The sequence below is a fragment of the Arachis ipaensis genome, chromosome B9 (genome assembly GCF_059453495.1).
Source record: "Arachis ipaensis isolate K30076 ecotype BB chromosome B9, ASM5945349v1, whole genome shotgun sequence".
In the NCBI taxonomy this organism is placed as follows: domain Eukaryota; kingdom Viridiplantae; phylum Streptophyta; class Magnoliopsida; order Fabales; family Fabaceae; genus Arachis; species Arachis ipaensis.
The window spans coordinates 158,150,675-158,171,437 of NC_142444.1; the positions used below are offsets into that span (position 1 = coordinate 158,150,675).

A 20,763-nucleotide genomic window follows, 5' to 3' on the forward strand; every position below is an offset into this window, starting at 1 on the left:
AGTTAGTTTAAACTCAGCTTGATCAATATAATAATACTATGCTAATAAATAAATAAAATACAAAAAATGATTAAAAAGTTGAAAATATTGAAGATTTCAAAAACAATCCACAAGTTATGATATGTATAGAGAACCATGCATGCTTAATATGAAACACACCTTCGAAATAAATTAGACAATACATTCATATTCATATATATTTAATTATTTATCTATAGCAATGAAATATAAAGATTCTGGAGAAAGCAGGAGTAGTTGGCGCTTCATGGATGATACAATAAATATTACAATGAGGCGGTGGATTGTATTAAGCAAGAGGAGACAGCCTGCGATGGTTAATGAACTGCCCACGCGTTTTCTGCACCTACGAACCCTTCTGCTCCCTTCCTTTCCCTTTTGTCCTCTTCCGCTTCATTCTCACTCAATTACTTACCAACTTTTTCAGGATCTTTCATCTTGTAATATTTTTTCCTTCAATTGTTTAAAGCAAAATAATGATATCCTATATCTAGATATACCTTCACAATACAAACACCAGTCATCTCAAGATAACATAACGAAAAATCTAGAAACCATCACAAGCGCACATGGGTTTCCCTGACTAAGCAATAAAGTAGTATGATCTCTCACAACTTTGAAACACCTTTGAACAAAAGCAAGAATTGCACATATTTTAGGCTTTAGCACTTCCTGTTTTGCATTAACAACAATAAATAAAAGTGACCACTTGTTGTCCCTACAGCACAAATTCATTTAACACTTGTGTATTAGAGCCATACAGCTCACACATGAAACTTTATTATTATTATTATTTATTACAGTAATAGAGAATGCAGGGCCATTGAAGAAGCTTAGAAACCGTAGTGTATTTCCCACAAATATAGACCTCCGGTTGAACAATAGTTGCGTCTACAAGTTGGAATTTTCGGCTAACTCCACAGTAGTCTTTGAGATTTGCAGTTTTTATTATTTTAATTTTTTAAATTTAAAATTTATTATACTGATTCTCGAGATCTAGCTCTAAACACCATATTGGTCCTGGGATCCTTTTCAACATTGAGTCGACGAACGGAATGTTAAGCTAGTTCTAACTTGCCACATTAGACACATGACTAAATAATATCGTTTTGTTTTAGTGTTTAAACAAGACAAAAACAAGGTCATTTTGAAGAATGAGAGGAGATAAAATCGATTGGCACATCATATAAATTCTTCTTTATCTTTTTATTTTTGTCTTGTTTAACCGCCAAAACAAAACAACACCGTGTAACCATGTTCAACGTGGCGAGTTAAAGCCAACTCAATACTTCATTCGCTGACTCAATGCTAGAAAAGTTCTAAAGACTAATATGGTACCCAAAAGTGAATTTTGAAGACCAATATACTAAATTTTGAATTTAAAAGCCCAAAATAAAAAAAGCTGTGAATCTAAGGAACTATTTGGGGATTTAGTTTGGAATCTCCACTCTCTGGCAACAGTTGTACTTCCCACGTAAACATGGGATTTCAATGTATGGCAAAGCAGCAGAAAAATTAACAACAAATAAAATAGCTAACAGTTATACAGCATTCAAGCTAAAAATCACAAATTACACCAAATATCACCTCCTAATTCAAAATGTTAAGACAATAGGATGTCTATATCTCTTCCCAATTATGCATTATGTCCTTTATTTTTTTTAAAAAAAAAATCTGGCATACAAATATTATGTTAATATAGAATCTAAGAAAGAGTTGCACCCCAAAGAGTGTAATATATGTAATTGAACCTGATATAATCAGTAACTGTTTCCACAGTTTAAACCCATAACTTTAAAATCACACAGAGAATATTCAACCCTTACTCTAAGACTCCCCTTGGCATTATGTACATAATTTAAACTTAAATAACATGACACTAAATTGCCCATACTTAAAATTCCAACCAATCCATTTATCAGTTACTCAATTTCACTCAATTTTTTTTCTTTGTGATGTATGTATTTAATTAGTAGGTCAAAGTAAAGGATAAAATTTAATCAATTAAATTTTGTATGTTGTAGACGAGCTTCATATATAAAACTATGACTTAAACTCCAAAATAGTTCTTGAGATTAGCCGTGTGGATTAAACTAGACTACGAGATCTCAGTTGCACCAATTTCATTTTTGATATAGGCAAAAATGCACTGCGTTAGTCCATAGTCTCATGAGGAGTCACTTCGGAAAAACTTGAGGGGTTAACATGTTATACTTTTGCCAATATTAGGGACCAAATTGGTGTAATTGGGATTTCGATGACTATTTTAATGCATGGGACCAATCTGAAGGACCACTTTGGAACTTAATGAAATTAAATTATTCCCAACATATCCTAGGTTCTAAGGACATCTAACAATGGCATAAGAACTTAAACCCTCGCGTCATATCTGCAAGCAACTATAGTCAATACAAGATTTACAAGGAGGAGGAGGAGGAAGTTTGAATTTACACTAGCTGGATAGTTACATTGCGAGAACGCAAAACTTACTGCCTTGTAACCAATATCAAGCTCCCATACTTTGGAATGCAAAAGGGCGTTGCTCATCAAAATCATCCTTGGTATGGTCAACAGATGCTAGAAGGTTAATCTGCAAACATTGACAATTAAAAAAAGGGGTGAAAATTATAAGAAAATTGTTTCTCCCAAGTCCCAATTACCAAAGTGAATATTTCCTTTCTCCACCTTTTGAATCTTAAAATGGTATAATGAACAAGAAGGCAATTACCTCAGTTTGGGAAGTAACAAAAATGACTCAAAAATAATAAGGAAAAGAATAACACTTTACTATCTATCTAACGGTAAAAGAAAATGGAGAAATATCTAAATTATTGAAGTACAAATACATCTTCATAATCACATGCACTTTAAGAAAACAAGGGACAAACCTTGACAATCTCAGACTTGGAGCCTGGGCGCATGTAGGCCGCTAACACACTCATATTGAAGTCCTGCATTCATCATTAAGTAAGAGAAACAAGGAAAATTCAAATTAACAATACACTGTGGTACCATATCCTATTTGATAATAACAATAGAAAAAGAAAACTTGTATAACATGAGTTAGTTCGCAAAAATATAAAATAACTACTTCCTGATTTTTCAGCACAACATTTACAATGCCTTGCAGTTCAATCCTAGGAATCTTATAAGAAGTTGCTAATCACACAGAAAGCAACCTTAAAAGAACCTTAACATTTTTGTTCACAAGAATAATAGTTAAGAAAACAAAAAATGATGACATGCATAAATTCAATAAAACAATAATTGCAATAATCATGCCTTAATGGAATTTCATGAAACAGAAGACATCCAACAAAAACTTCAAGGCACTTATTGAATGTATAAAAGAGATACCTGAAGAGATCACACATGGGAAACACAGGAGAAAAAATTACATTACAAATATGAATGACTGAACTATTGAACTACTGTGGCATGACAAGATCACTTCGGCATAACCATGACAATCAACAGGTATAAGAAAAACAGAACCTACCCTGAAAGGATCACCCCTCAAAGATTGAACAAACATGGAACTTCCTAAGCTTCTTCCCTGCATAGAAAGTAAATGATTAGTACAAAATGGAAGAATATTCAATAAAACATGCACATTGGTTAGTCATTTCTGTGCATCTCATTGCTAGCTTAACACATTTCTTGTTTGGCATGAGAAATAGGAGAGACGTAAACACATAAGGTTGGAAAGTGAATGTTAGCTTCATAAATGGCCCAGCAAAGCAGCACACTCATTTGAAGATAGATATACCTCAAGTGATATATCTCTCAAGCGTCTCCCTGTTTGAGCACAGCAAATACGAACAGCATGTTCATCACAACTCCCACTTATAATGTAGTCCCTCCCATTCATGTAATATGAACGGGTGTAGTTCTGGGAACTTCCAGTGGAAGCAATATCAAAAACCAAGTGAAGCCTACCATCAACAGCCAAAAGTTGTCTAACCTGCAAAAATTAACAATCGTCTAATTAAAATATTTATTACAAAATAATTTTTCCCAAATGAAAAAGCGACAAGCATATGGACAGTCATTTAAAACTTCTGTACATAGAAACCAACGGTTTATACTTTATTAAAGCTGAAGTGGATTTCAAGTGGTATGCATAACCTATCCAAGTAAAATCATATGCAATACAGAGTATCTAACCATGCTAAATAAGTAAAAGTTACCTCATTATCAACTGCTGATGCAAGAATATATTGGTCATCTGGAGAAAAGCAAACCATCACATTTCCTCTAGAGCTTGAAGCAGTGAAGCAAGGATGTATTGGTTTCTGTCTCAAGTCCCACATCTTGACATCATGATCAAACGAGGAAGTAGCGAAAATTGACGGGGAATGATTTGCAAATTTGACAACATTAATATGCCCATGATGCATATCAGTGAAAACTTGTAAGCGCTTTCCAATGTTGATGTCATACAGAGCAACATTCCTTGAGTAACCACTTGCAAGGAATAGTTCATCCGAGGCATTAACATGAACAGATGTCAACTGGTCAAATTCATCAAATGTAACACCACTAGAATTTCCATATACGCTAGTTGTTGTTTTAGGTGTCTGGTGGATGTTATACAATTTCAAAGAACCATTGTCGGAACCTGCTATAAGCTGACATACAACAAGGAAAGACATCAACATCATTCCCATTCAAACAAAAAACACATGATTGGCATATTATCTAAGACTAACTAAAAGTAATGGATAGCTCACTCGATTAATACATGTTATAACTTATAACGAGTAATCCTTACTGCCATAACGATAATGTTAATAGAAATATAAAATAGTAATAAAATAAAATTATTATACTAAAAGTAATTATTAAATATATAAATAAATACTTCTTTCAATATATTTAAAGTAAAATTAATTAAACTATTACATTTGAAATAATAGACTTTTGAATATTTATATTAATAAGATATATTTTCACTTTAAATTACATCTTATTTTGTATTTATTATAATTTATATTAAAAATAGCAAATAGTGAATATCAAATATATAGTAAAAAAATATATATTTAAAAATACTTATATTTTATATTTAAACAGAAATTATATTTTTATTTGTAATTTCCGTTTTACTAGTTTTATACTTTTAATATAAGTATATGCATATTTGTAACACAATATCTCAATATAGTAACATTCAAACACTATAATATTAAAACTTTTATCAGGTCTCATATAATTAGGCATAAAAATATACAATCACGCCAAATCCTATCAGGCTTGTTAAATGACAGTCAACATTCTGTTACATGATGTAGCTGCTACTAGATAATATGCATAATAATTTTCCATACAATAAGCACATACCTTAGAAGGGTATTTCTTGAGCCAACAAAGACCCAAGACACTATTCATTGCTCCAAGTGATGGGATATAACTCACAACATGTTGATTCTCATGGTTGATGACAACTACTTCACCATCTAGAGTTCCAAAGACCATCAAGCTGGAGTCAGATGGATGGTACTCAAACTGCCTTGGACGTAAGCTCCTGTCCAAATTACATTCTGACAGAGAAAGGGGATGCAAGGAAGGCCAAGTTGAAGACCCCATTTTAGCCGCAGAAAGTGATCTAGTATAAAAATATTGAGAATTTCCAGAAGGATATGATGGCAGAGACTTAGAAGTATGCACTTTATTGTGGCTAGATTTTATTTCCCGTGTTTGTAAGATACTTACAACACTCTGTTTGTGCTTCCGTTTATATGGAAGGTATTCAAAGTGTTGAGGAACTATTTCACTAGCCCTTTCCCTGTCAATTTTTCTGATAGGCAGATTATCTAAAATTTTCAAATTTGGTAGTGAAGCTATCATGAATTCTCTATAATGTTTCTCATAGCATATTGGTGATGTATGACAAGACATATACTTCATAGAAACATCGGCAATATTCCATGAAAAGGAACCTTGTGATGACTCTGCTCCATCTTCATTTTGTAACATGAACTGCCAAAATTAAAGATGAAGAACGATTTTGAAGTAATAGCTTTAGTAATGCAGACATCAGAAACTATATAATAAAGGGGCTCTTTATGCATTTTGACAGTAATCATTTTATGGATACCTCATTCTGAAAAGGTAGTTGTAAATTCCACCCCGAAAAGCTATCTGACTGCCAGGATCTATGATTGTGGTTAGTAAAGTCATCTTCACTATCATCTGATGAATCTTCAACCATGCTTTGAATATTTTCATCAAAGGAATAAAAACTTATCAATGGATCTTCAGCACTTAGGTTAGGTTCTGTCAGTTCCCTTGTTTCAGTGCATAATTCACCAACAAATGGAGCTTTATTTAGAAGGCTACAATCTGCAGTGTCATCTGACTTCCCACTGGTTGAGAGAAGAGATATTCCAGCATCATTGCAACACTGCCAATACTGAAACCTTAGTTCAATCAAAGAAGGAAGCTTAGAGAGAGCTGCAACAGTTGTCCATAGATTTGTAATCCGTGTCTCACACATCGAGAGGCACATTAGACGGGGCATGCAATTAAAGCATTCCTCTCGGAAACTGGTAAGCGAAGAACTGAAATCAAGATTAAGGGTGTGCAAGTGCATGAACTCCCCCACCAAGTTCAGCTTACGGAAATGTGAAAATTTCAATGTCAAAACTTGGCATGCCAAACCTCTTTGTGAGATATCCCTAATGAAAGCTCAACATTAGTCATGAAGCACCATACGTGACAAAAACCTAAAAATCCATAAACTGCATCCATCAAGTTAACGTCTCCACATAATAAATGAACCATCCATGTTTCAGATAAAGAGCTAAACCAAATCAGTATATATCATCAACAAGAATAAAGCAACTCATATAGTTATGTAATTTGCCAATGTAAATATGCCAAAGGTAAACCTACTCCAGAGATCAGAAAATCATAAGTTCCCAAAAGTGCAACAAAATTATAAGCAGGAATGATTCATTTTATGCTATAGAAAGGAAAAGAAATATACTAAAGTTCAAACAATGATTTGGAAAACTAGATAAAGCAGAAGTGGCAAAACCCAAAATATGAAGGCCCAACATGGCATAGATATGTAAGTTCATCCTGCATCTTAAATTCTCTAAAACTGTAATATAAAAGTGACTAAACAATCAGCAATTATCTCATCTTCACAAAGATAATCCATGACAAGCACCATGATATACCGTAAGAAGTCCCTTCCAACAGACAGATCTTGTAGATTGACTACTCGAAGCTTTTGTTTAATAGCACGCATCAATGATAATGCATATGCTCCATTTAATACACATGCTGATTCAGTACGTACATCAACAGCTTCGATTTCGGAATTATCAAGGTCCGTACATATATCAAGAAGTGGAGCAAAATCAATATCCCTAAGGTCATCAATTAAAATCTCCAGGCTGCAGAGTTCACGGCAGGACTTTTTCCGCTCAGCCTGCACAATACAGGTGTGGTTTAGCTTCTTACTTCAATACACTGTCCCCACGCAGGGACCAGCAATGACCAACAAAATTGAGAGAAGCAAAAGACAAAATGCTGTATAATAAATTACAGTTAAAAAATGGTTGAGACCAAAATTCTAATATAATTAAATAAACCACAGACCTTGAGAAGGCTTGACAAAATAGCAGTGTTAGGCAAAACGCCATGTCTCCTGCAAGAATCAGTATAGCTGGAAATAACAAGACAAACAGCAAGTTCATATTAGTAAAAGAGGGAATAATCAAATATAGTCAACGAATTGAATCAAAAGCATGTGCAAAACCAAGCTTGATTCCGATAACAATGAGCTGTGTATGCATAACATCAGCTACAGCTAGATGAAAATACAGTATCATAACATGATATCATTATGCAAGGACATTGATATTCATATTCACATAATTTTGCAGAAAACATGCAACTAACCAACAATTATGTTTCAAATAACCGACCAAAAAAAGAAGAATAAAAAACGAATTAGGAAACACATACAACAACTTCTAAGAACACAAGCACGAGCATAAGAGCCCAATTTTGGTTTGATGAAAGTGTGCGTGGCGTACCTGTCTTCCAAGGTTTGGATGTCTAAAGCCATGGATGGTGATCGAGCTTCGCCTTGTGAATGAAAAAGCTCTCCGATCAACTGTTCCACAAATCAAAGTGGAAAATGAAGACGTGGAACAGAATTGGATAAGAAAAACAACGATTTCTCAATGCAAAAGCGCAGGTTGCGGTTCATTGAACTGTTTTCTTTTTTCTCTCTTCTTTTCTTCATCACCGCCAGGTTCTCCTTTCAGCCGGTGAGTCTTCTAAATTTGGGCCTTTGGCCCATGAATCAAGAGAATGCCATCGATTATTGGACCAAATAAGAGCCCATTTATGAAAGTTAGAAAATGAAGCCCAATACTCGTGTATATTTTTAAGAATCTAATTATCCCAATCCAGCCCAACATACGTCCCACGAAAAAAATATGGGTCTCCAATCCGGATGAGAGTTCAAGTCCAAAAAAATATCCTAATGAGAGTTTCTTCTTAAAACTTAAAATCTTACTTGGAAATTACTAAAAAAAAAAATCTTACTTAAAATAATACTTTAAAAAAACTCGACAACCAGCAAAATTTATTGTTTTTTACCAACACTTTGAGTTATTAATCAAATTTCTTTAGTACTAGAAGAACACATTTACACATTTGTGATTCATGATCTTAAGATCAACTTAAGGTCCCCAGTCCAAAACAAATATATAAAAAACTTAGGGTCAAATAAATTCAATGACGTAATACAGGAAACTATATGATTATTGTAAGTGAAAAGGCAGACCAAAAATATAAAATAAAAGCCGTTAGTAACATTTGCCTGTTCCCTTTGTTTTAATTTTTTTTTTTTGGTGACTGACTTTGTTTTAATTAAAACTGAACTAAATTTACTCAATCTCAATAAAAAATTAGGATGTTTTAAAAAGGAGCAAGAAACAAGAGGGTTTAGTTAGGTTACAAAAATATCAAGGGTTTAGCATAAGCCATTGAATGTGGGATTGAGACTTTAAAATCCAAATGCCAAATTCTGTTACTCAAGTATCCAACCTTAATGGCCCCTCCATTCCGTCATTTCAGACTCGACAGCTACAAATTATTTGTTTTAAAAAGGTAAAAATAAGAAATAAATATATAAAAGAAGAAGAAAAAGTTGACCACCCTCCACTTTTAAATGAGGTCCTCCTTGTCATTGGTCTCGTTGCTCTCTTCGTATGAGATTAGTTGTAAAGCTGAGCCCACCTCTTCATTTGTCAAGATCAAGAGGATGACCCAATTGTTTAACTAAGCTATACCTATCATTTAAAAACTACAAAGATATAGCTATAAAAAAGAATCTAAAAAATATGGATAACAAATATATTTTTTAACAAAAATATTAGGGTAAAAAACAAAAATAAGCCAAGGAAGAAAATAATTTACGTGAATAAGCCAAAACAAAAATTGCTTCATGAATCCACCAATGCACGTTTATATGTAGTTCGAACCAACTTGGTTCGAACTCCATTTCTACATAATTCGAACCAGCTTGGTTCGAATTATACACAAACATACGCACACACATAATTCGAACCAGCTTAGTTCGAATTACACAGAAACACATGCACACACTAATTCAAACCAGCTTGGTTCGAATTACACACACAATAATTCATGGTATAATTCGAATTATGCTGTTAAAAAATTAAAAAATATATATTTTATTTCATACGTTAAAAAAAAGCTAACAAAATATTTAATTACGAGACTTCTTTAAAATATTAATGAGCTATCAATTCGAATTCTATACAATACTTTTCTGTCCATTTTTAATAGTTCATGAATATTTTTTAATAAATTTTTTTAAATTATACTACAAAAAATATTTTATCCTATGCAAAACAATTTAAAAAAAATGGCTTAAAAAATGTTAGGAGTACTATAAAAATTTGTAATGTTATAATAACTTAGGTAAATACATGCATGTACTTAAATTTTAAATAAAATACTCTACATAGTCAATAATAATTTAGAAATGAAAGAAAATATTTTATTCCATACAAAATAATTAAAAAATATATTTTATTCTATACAAAATAATTTTAAAAAATGGCTTAAAAGATGTTATGAGTACTATAAAAGTTTGTAATATTCTAGTGATTTAGGTAAATACATGATAAGAATATTTTTTCTTTAATTTCTAAATTATTAGTGACTATGTGGAGTATTTCTTTAATGTCCTAAGTCATTAGGACATTACAAATTTTTATAGTACTTCTAACATCTTTTAAGCCATTTTTTAAATTATTTTGCATAGAATAAAATATTTTTTTGTGGTATAATTTAAATAAATTTATTAAAAAATATTCATGAGCTATCAAGAATGGGCAGAAGAGTATTGTATAGAATTCGAATTGCTCACCATATAATTTGAATCAGAGTAATTCGAACTTCCCTATGCGTAATTCGAATCATGTAATATCTCACCATATAATTTAAATAATTTTATTAAAAAATTATCATGAATATTTTTTAATAAATTTATTTAAATTATACCACAAAAAAATATTTTATTCTATGCAAAATAATTTAAAAAATGGCTTAAAAGATGTTAGAAGGACTATAAAAATTTGTAATGTCCTAATGACTTAGGACATTAAAGAAATACTCCACATAGTCACTAATAATTTAGAAATTAAAGAAAAAATATTTTTATCATGTATTTATCTAAATCATTAGAATATTACAAACTTTTATAGTACTCATAACATCTTTTAAGTCATTTTTAAAATTATTTTGTATAGAATAAAATATATTTTTTAATTATTTTGTATGGAATAAAATATTTTCTTTCATTTCTAAATTATTATTGACTATGTAGAGTATTTTATTTAAAATTTAAGTACATGCATGTATTTACCTAAGTTATTATAACATTACAAATTTTTATAGTACTCCTAACATTTTTTAAACCATTTTTTTTAAATTGTTTTGCATAGGATAAAATATTTTTTGTAGTATAATTTAAAAAAATTTATTAAAAAATATTCATGAACTATTAAAAATGGACAGAAAAGTATTGTATGAAATTCGAATTGATAGCTCATTAATATTTTAAAGAAATCTCGTAATTAAATATTTTGTTAGCTTTTTTTTAACGTATGAAATAAAATATATATATTTTTTATTTTTAAATTATTAATTTTTTTAATAAATTTTTTAATAAATTTTTTTAATAAATTATTAATTTTTTAATAGCATAATTCGAATTATACCATGAATTATTGTGTGTGTAATTCGAACCAAGCTGGTTTGAATTAGTGTGTGCGTGTGTTTGTGTGTAATTCGAACCAAGTTGGTTCGAATTATGTGTGTGCCTGTATTTGTGTATAATTCGAACCAAGCTAGTTCGAATTATGTAGAAATGGAGTTCGAACCAAGCTGGTTCGAACTACATATAAACGTGCATTGGTGGATTCATGAAGCAATTTTCGTTTTGGCTTATTCACGTAAATTATTTTCTCCCTTGGCTTATTTTTATTTTTTACCCAAAATATTATTTGTACACTAAAATTAACTACTAAAATCAGCTACCAATGTATTAGTATATAAATACATGTGTGGTTTAATTTATTTTTAATGTATATTTATATTCCAACATGTATTTTATATTGGTAGCTGATTTTAGTGTACACGTAGCATAACTCATTTTTAAAATATTTGAAAATGTGTTAAAAATAAACATATATATTTTTAAAATGATTTTAGAGATCGAATTTTAATATAATTTTTTATAGGCATAATTCGAAAAATAAGATACGATTATTTTTAGAATTGATAATTTTGTAATACCTAAAATCTTTAAAAAATAAAAAAGAGATTTAGAGAATTTTATTCTTGTTTTATATACACTTTTTAAATAATTATCCAAATATTTTTACAAAAATTCGAATCAAATATATAAATTATTTGTCAAATAAAAATGTCATTTTTTACATATAATATTTTTTGTTATTATTTTTATCATATTTTTAAATATTTCAAAAATTTATTTACCATTCGTATATTTTGAAGTTATTTTTATAAGCTGCGTAAATTTGTGGATATCTTTTATATAATTTATCCAATAAAAATTTTATCTCACTCGAGTTTGTTTTTTTATTGATTAGTATCCTAGCTTTTTGTCTAAACATTAAATAATCAGTAGTATTATATGAATGTTGCCTTATAAGTCACTCATTAGTCATCAGATGTAAAACTCATTGTTTACTTCAAGTGTAAAATTTAATATCACAGAAGAAGAATTTAGCAAGATTTTACGGAAATGTTCAGTAACTAAAGAAAATCACCTAAAATTAGTCATAAATTGCCTGGACTTTTTTTTGTCTTCCTGACATTACCCAGATTTTATATCACTATATCAAGATATTTCTTCTTCTTTTAAAAAAAAAATACATGAGTGATGTTTTAATCGTTTAGGTTGAGGTGAATATTTTTATAATAATATTTTTACATGAAAAAAATTATAAATTATTAGATAATTTAATATATTTGACCGAATATATTATCGTCTAAAAATTTATAATATTATTTTGGAAAAGTATAGGTAACAAACAAGATTTTTGAACAATGTGTAAACAATGTGAATTAATATGGTTAAAAGAGTAAATTTAATTAATAACATTAAATTAGGGTGTAGTGTATTTTTATTTAATTGGTGGTTGTTCATGTTGTTCAAAATTTTTATTGTTCCCTAGCACTCCCCTGTTATTTTTATACTTTTCCTACTTAGTTTGAAGCGATGAAGAATGAGTCCAGTATCTGTGAACCGTGCATGACATGATATAATGATATTCTTTTGGGCCAAAATCTTTGGTGCACGTGCTGTGGCGCGTAAAGAGGAAGGTTGCTGGGTAGACCATTGGAAAGTAGCATATGGTTTGGGACCCAAACACAAGGCACACTCTCTCCTTTATTGTATCATAGCTGATCCATGTAAATTATTAGTCTCTACACTGATTCATAAAGCAAAAGAATGGAACTGAGAACATGGATTTTCTTTTATGCTGTTAATATATGGTCAAAACAAGAAACACATAGTTAGCAACAAATGGGAAAGAATAATTTAACATGGCAGTTGAAAGACCTTGGTATGTAGCTAGCTTAATTGCAGCACCAAACAAATTTCTTCAACACTGTAGAGGGAGTAGCTAGTGACAGCATGCATTTGAAAATGGAAATATAAATTTCTTTTAAGGATAAAATATTATGAAAAATACTAGAATTACATTAAAAAGCGATATATTTTATACTAAAATGATTATTTACAGTTGTATAATAAAAGAATTATTTAATTATTCTATTCATTTTTATAATTTTATTAAATTTGTAATTAAGTCTTTATACTTTTTTTTTAATTGAGTTTCTGTACTGTTTTTAATTTTATAATTAACTCTTTTTTATGTTAAAATATTAAAATTAATAAAATATTACTCTTAAAAAATATGTGGTCAAAGATTTAATTAGGTGCCAATAGATTATATCTCAAATGGCATAGTCTCCTCAAGCTCACCTAAGAGGTCACGGGTTTGAGTCTCTCTATTTTCGATAAAAAAAGACCTAATTAAATTTTTAATTATAGATACTTTTAATTTGTAAAAAAAAAATTAACTCTAATATTTTTTATACTAAAAAGATCTAATTATAAAATTAGAAATAGTATAAAGACTCAATTAAAAAATATATAAAAATTTAATTAAAAAATTAATAAAATTATAAAAACCATCATAATAATTAAATTTAAAAGAATTTATGAGATACCATTATATGCGTATTTTAAATGACTAATATGCTAATATGCATAGTATGAATTAATTTAGATTGATTGAGTGGTCAGCTCAATAAACGTAAGCAAATATGCAACAGATTAATCTGTCGAACTGAAAAATATCGTCACACAATAAAAAAATATGCATAGTATGATCGAAATATTATAGCATGTGGAAGGCCTGTATTAGTACATTCACTTGTAACCAATACTCTCTCCATCACAAGTTGCCTGGAGCAAATTAAAATCACCATTTGGCCAGCTTAGATCATGCTAAATAAGGACATATCCATACATATTGAATTCACAATTCACGTGCACTTCTTCAACCTAATTAATCTATGATAATGATTTTTGGACATATATAGCATATGAAAAAGAGAGTATATACGAAATAAGGTATGTATTATGTATATATGGAATAAATTAAATCATTGAGGAGAAAATAAGTAATAATACAACAACTCATCAGATTAATTAATAAATTATTATTGTCCCTTCATAGCTCCATTAATATCTGACATATATGTATCCTAATTCCTACCAAATTAGTTTTGGCCAGTGGAAGTTAATTAATAGCCAACAATGGTTGGCACAAAATTACATCATCCGACGCCTGTATATAATTAGGCCTGAGAACTATATGATGCTATTGTCACAAAATTCATTGGAATTAAACCTTTTAGTAATTATTAGAGTAGTAAATTATAATGCCTATGCGGTGGATAAATATTTAATTAAGTAGTAATGAGAAGTTGAAACGAGTACAGAAAGGTAATTTTGGACAGCCATCAAATTATGGAAATAAATTCTGTCAATATTTTTAATAATTAAAAGAATAAAATATAATTTTTAACTTTTCAATATTTTTTTATATTTTTTTTGTTTCACGTATAAAATTAATAATAAAAAACACATTTTACTCCTTCAATTATTAAGAAAAAATTAACAGAATTCATTCTCTCAAATTACAATTAACAATAGTCACCAAGAAAAAATTACAATTAACAATTATGTGTCCAAGTTGGACTCACTTGGATTACTTATGTTTAATTACCCATATAATGGATAGTGACAATTTGAGAGTTCAAGCCTATGATTAAAGTGGAAACCAGCTTTGCAAGTAAGAGGATGCAACAACATCATCAAATCCAGTCGATATATATATATCCTTTAATTTGATAGGATAAATATTAATTTATCATAAATTTAAATTTTATTTAAGAATTTAATTTTAATACATTATCAGTATAAAATAATTTTATATATACATTAAATTATATAATGTTATTTTAGTAAAAATAATTATTTTTTACATACATTAACGATGTGAATAGTCAATATAATTGTACGATTATGTAAAATATTTTATATTGTAAACACATTAAAATTAAAATTTTTTTAATAATTTATTATTAGTCAATAAATAATTATGTATACAAAATAAAATTTAAATATTCAATACTTATTTATACGAACAAGCGAATTAATCACTTAAAAAAGCTAAATTGTTTATAAAAATTAGAAAAACTTTTAAATATATCAGTACTATTAATTTTAATTATAAAAAATATATAATATATATAATTAATATCAACGATTAAAATTTACTAAAATATCGATATATTTAAAAATGTTTCCATAAATTATATATTGATATCCTGCTTTACGAAAGTAATAAACAAAAGTATATATAGAAGATGAAGAAGGGAAAAAGGTTGGTGTGTTTGATGACTAAGGGAATGCCTTTGTCGATAAGGAACAACAATTTTGTCTACTGCACACAGGAACAGGAAAAAAATAAAAATTATTGATTGGCCCACTAATCACATAATCATTTCATTTCATTTTTTAGTTTTAATTCAGTGAGGCCCACGCCTTTTATATATGATGATGTATGACTGAGTTTGATGATGGATCATGCAAATTAAACCCCATAGTGATCCTCAAATAAGATAATATATATATATATATATGAAAGACTTTTAAATGTATGGAAAATAGTAGTGTTCCAGTTGTTTTAATAGTTCATCTGAATTATAAAAAATATATATAATATATATTAAAAATTAATAGTTAAAATAACTAGAACACCAATATTTTCGGTACACTTAAAATTTTATATATATATATATATATAAAGTGGCTACCACTGTAAGCAAAAATAGGGGTTCTCATACTTTTTTTTGTTTGGATGATGGGGCAACATTCTGGGTCATAACTAATATTTTAATTAGAAGTAACTGTCCCTACAAACTGATCAACTGAGACCAGAGAACAATTAAAATCCAAAAGTGCATCCTGTACATATATGCAAGTTGATGCACAAGCACAACACAATCCCATCATGATGAATAACTTAAACCTTTTTTTTATTTTTTAATTGAATTAATTTATTGTAAAGAGTGGAGTAACGGTTTCAATTGCTATTGTTAATTTGTTACATTTTGTATACTCTATTTTGCGTCGGGACTTCGGTGTATATTTTTTAAATTTTTTTAAGATAAAAAAATTATGTACAGTTATCTTTATGTGTAGTTAATAATTGAGAATTATTAAATAATAATTTATTCAAATCATCTTACAAATTTTCAATTATCAATTGTATATAAAATTAATTGTAGGTGAATTTTTATTTTAGAATTATATGTTAGGAATCTAAAATCACATTTAAAGGAATATTCTAAGGCACTTTGCGAAACAGGGTACTGATGCAGAAATAATCTAAAGAAACTTTTCAAATGCCCAAAAAAAAAAAAAGAGCCAAGTTTGTTAAACTTGTTTAGAAGCAATTTACTTTCACTTAATTCTGTATTAAATCTTATTTACTCGAATGAGAAAGAAAGGCTGTATCATCAATTCATCGTACTATTAAAGAAATAAAGGTGAATGAATGTTTTGCAGAGTCAAAGATCAGCAATTCAGCAGTAGCTTTTTTGGAATAAAAAATAAAAAAATATATTCACATTATTTTTTATAATATAAATGATTATTTTTTTTATTTTTTATTAATTACTTTTGATATTAAAAATAAAATATATATACAAAAGAAATGTAATAATTGAAAAAATCACGAAGCTGTATGTAGATTTTTAGGAATCTTTAATATTTGGGGGGAGATTTTCTCAGGCACTCATTAGGTGTATGCATCACAAAAGGATAAAGTTAAGACGCGTTTTTCTTTGGGTCCCATCACCACAGAACAAAGACGAACAAATGCTTAATTAAGTGTTCATACCTCATTTTATGGAGTAATAGAGTTAATAATTAAATTAATTTTTGAAAAATTAAATATTTTTTAAATTTATTTTTTAAAAATTTTTTAATTAAATTAATTTTTTAAAAATTAAAAATTTATCGTATTTATTTTTTAGTAATTTTATTAATAATTTTTGTCATTAATTAATAATATAAAATATTAATAGATAACATACATAATATTTGAAATATCTAATTAGACGTGAATTAGATATATTTATTAAAATCTATTAATTTAATTTTTTTTAATTATATAAATTTTATTCTAATATAATTTAATAATTAAATTAATAAATTTTTATAAATATATTTGATTAATGTCTAATTAGACATGTTATGTATCATATTTATTATCCATTAATATTCTATGTCATTAATTATTAACAAAAATTATTAATAGAATCATTGAAAAAAAATATAATTAATTTATAATTTTTAAAATACTGATTTAATTAAAAATATTTAACAACAAATTTAAATAATACCTTATCTTTTCTAGACTAATTTAATTATTAATCCTTAATTTATTTCTCGCTGTTCAAACTATTAAGACCAATAATCCCATGGAAGGATTTTAGGTGGTCTAACCGTTGTTTCTTTTTTTAAATCAATTAACAATTTCAATTTTTTTCCTCTTCCTTTCATTTGTTAATTATTATGCAGTACATTACTTTTTTTTTTTTCTAAATACTATTTATACAAAAAAAATTCAAATTAATTATTATATATTTATATTTAAATAATTAAAATTTAGCAATTAATTTTTTATATATATACATTACAATGATTGTTTTTCTTTATGCAGACCATGAGGACTCTTAAATTTATTCTATGTACATAAAAACATTGAGAGAATACTCAAATTAATTTTTAAACTTTTATATAAATTTTAATTTAATTTCTAAAATTTTAATTATTTTTAACAAATAAATATTAATAAAACTCTGACATAAATAGATATATATTACGATTTTGATAAAAACAATGTCATTTTAGTTTTAGTATTTAAATAATTCAACAAATAACGTAAATCAACCCATTTTTGGCATGCATTTGGACTGTTATGCTTTCCTCTCAAAATAAGTGATGATACGATATTGTTTTTAGATTATTTGAGCATTAAAAATAAAATAATATTATTTTTAAAAATCTAATATTGTATTTGACTATCTAAATAAATGTTTTGTTAAAGTTGTTTGTTAAAATTATTATCTCAAAGATTAACATGAGTTATGTTTATAAAGATTAAAAATTAAACATAGATAATTTAAATTTTAAAGATTAAATTAAAATTTATGTGCAAATTTAACGATCAAATTGAATATTATCTCTACAAATATTTCTTTATAAATTTTTACTCCTCTGATTTAGAATGTGTATATCACTAAAAAAATATAAAAATATCTTAATAGTATTATAAAATATTTTAATTAGACACAATTATTTTAATAAAAAAAGTTTAATTAGCTAATATTTGATTTAAAGACACATAATAAATTTATTATTAGTAAAAGATTTTAAATATTTTTATTTAATAAAAATAAAATAAATGCATAAAAAATATAAATTTTTTATCTTTTTAATAAAAAATTTTTAATTTATAAATTTAATATATATGGTTAAAACATAAGATAAATAAGATAAATAGTCACCAAAAAAAAAAACATAAGATAAATAAACTTATAAAAATAAAAACAAACTATTATACTGCATAAATATTACAAAATGTAAACTTACATATATATATATATATATATATATATATATATATATATATATATATATATATATAAGTGCCTAAGTGGCATATTATGAGTTATGAGAGAGAGTGAGGACGTAGGAAGAAATTTGAGGATAAGAGCGGGTATGATAGTCCGACCAAAGATGAGACGTTGCTAAATGCTAATGGTATTTCCTGGGAATCACAAAAGAGTAACGGTCGAATAATGGGTTCATAGACTGCAACAAACATTGGTGTTAGACTGTTAGTGTTTTGTGTTTAGCAGAGCCTAAATCATGCATACTACTAGCTAGATTATTAGGCTGTGCTGGTTTGGTACCAGAGGACATTGAGATAACACATAAAAACATAAAATTATGTTTAGTAAATTGAGATATAAATAAAAATATTATATTTAGAGATATTAAATTAAGATATTGTGATATTAATAAAAGATGTAATTTATTTTTTATTTTTTTATTTTTTTATTAATTTTTTATAATTTTATTTTTTATTATTATATTATTTTACTAAATTTTTTGAATAAAAAAATAAAAATAAATTAAACTTTTATAATTTATTTTAATTTATTCTTAAATAAAATATAAAAATATTAATTTTTGTATTTTTATTTTTTATGTTTTATATTTTATTCTGTCTGCCTAGTAGATTGCTAGATATACTACCCTACTTACTCCTCAAATTCTTTGCACCATCATGCATGCACTCTACTTTCTACTTTTTTCACAATACTTGTGTTATTGTTTTGATTTTTTGCACTACATTATTTATAAATAAACTCGGTTTTTTCTTAATGTGAAGATAAAGGTTGTTACCAAGAAAGAGATGTATTATTATACGGATAATGAGTCGTGGATAACTTTGTAAATAAAAATATTTTACTTTGATATCAAATAAATTTCTATGTCTATACTTAAGAAAAAGAGTAAATATTAAATTGGTCTTTTATGTTTGAGAGTAATTCTGTTTTAGTCTTTAAGATTTAAAGTGTCCTATTTAAATCTAAAAAAGTTTCATTTAATTTTAATGTAGTTACACTATGAGGTCAAAGTTAAATAATTAACGGAATGTGCTATATGACAGTAGTATAAGAACAAGATCGATAATTTGGAGAACAAGTACAAGCTTCAGAGACATAAAATCAACTGTGGATGCATTAATATATTTATTTATTATTTTTATTACAATTTAAATAAAATATTTTCTATAGAACTAAGGAGAATAATAAATAAATGTATTGATACATTCACAGTTTATTTTGTGTGTTTGGAACTTGTACTTGTTCTCCAGATTATCGATCTTGTTCTTGTACTGCTATCATGTAGGATATTTCGTTAATTATTTAACTTTGATCTGAGGTGAGACTAAATTGAAATTAAATAAAAATTTTTTAGATTCAAATAGGATACTTTAAATCTTAAAGAACAAAACAAAATTACATCCAAATACAGGAGACCAAATCAAAATTACACCCTAAGAAAAATGTCTAAAAGCTTGGTAACATTAATTTATTTTTTAGAGTAGAGTTAATAACAAATAGAGTTGATAAAAATATTATATAACGAGTTAAGTAAATTATTATTTTATTTATTAAATATGTAAAAAATAAATATGTAATTAGTTAATTAAGATGACAAATACTTTATGACAAAAATAACTTTTAAAATTTAAAATTATTATAATAGACATAAATAAAAAAAAATTGATGGTAAATAAAATTTAATATCAATAATTTAATTAAGATCAAATTTGAATATTTACTAATATATAAAATTATATTAAATTTTTTATTTTTTATAAATATAAATTAACTTTAGAAAATATATCTTTTTAAGCGATTTTAAAAGTATTCATAATTTTTTAAGATTACAAACACAAACACGTAATTTTTTTATTTATCAAACACAAAATAAAATGT

The 20,763-nt window shown here is 27.2% G+C and overlaps 1 protein-coding gene across 1 annotated transcript; it reads right to left on the reverse strand.

Moving 5' to 3' along the window:
* Positions 1 to 1,727: 1,727 nt before the first annotated feature.
* LOC107618733 (transducin family protein / WD-40 repeat family protein) lies at positions 1,728 to 8,303 on the reverse strand. The gene is made up of 10 exons (XM_016320873.3): positions 8,070 to 8,303; positions 7,630 to 7,696; positions 7,206 to 7,459; positions 6,119 to 6,698; positions 5,362 to 6,000; positions 4,209 to 4,649; positions 3,788 to 3,982; positions 3,518 to 3,574; positions 2,907 to 2,969; positions 1,728 to 2,608 (listed from the first exon to the last, which is right to left on the reverse strand). The coding sequence occupies exons 1-10, from the start codon at positions 8,099 to 8,101 to the stop codon at positions 2,525 to 2,527; spliced, it is 2,412 nt and encodes an 803-aa protein (XP_016176359.1). The 5' UTR covers positions 8,102 to 8,303; the 3' UTR covers positions 1,728 to 2,524.
* Between the last annotated feature and the right edge of the window lie 12,460 nt (positions 8,304 to 20,763).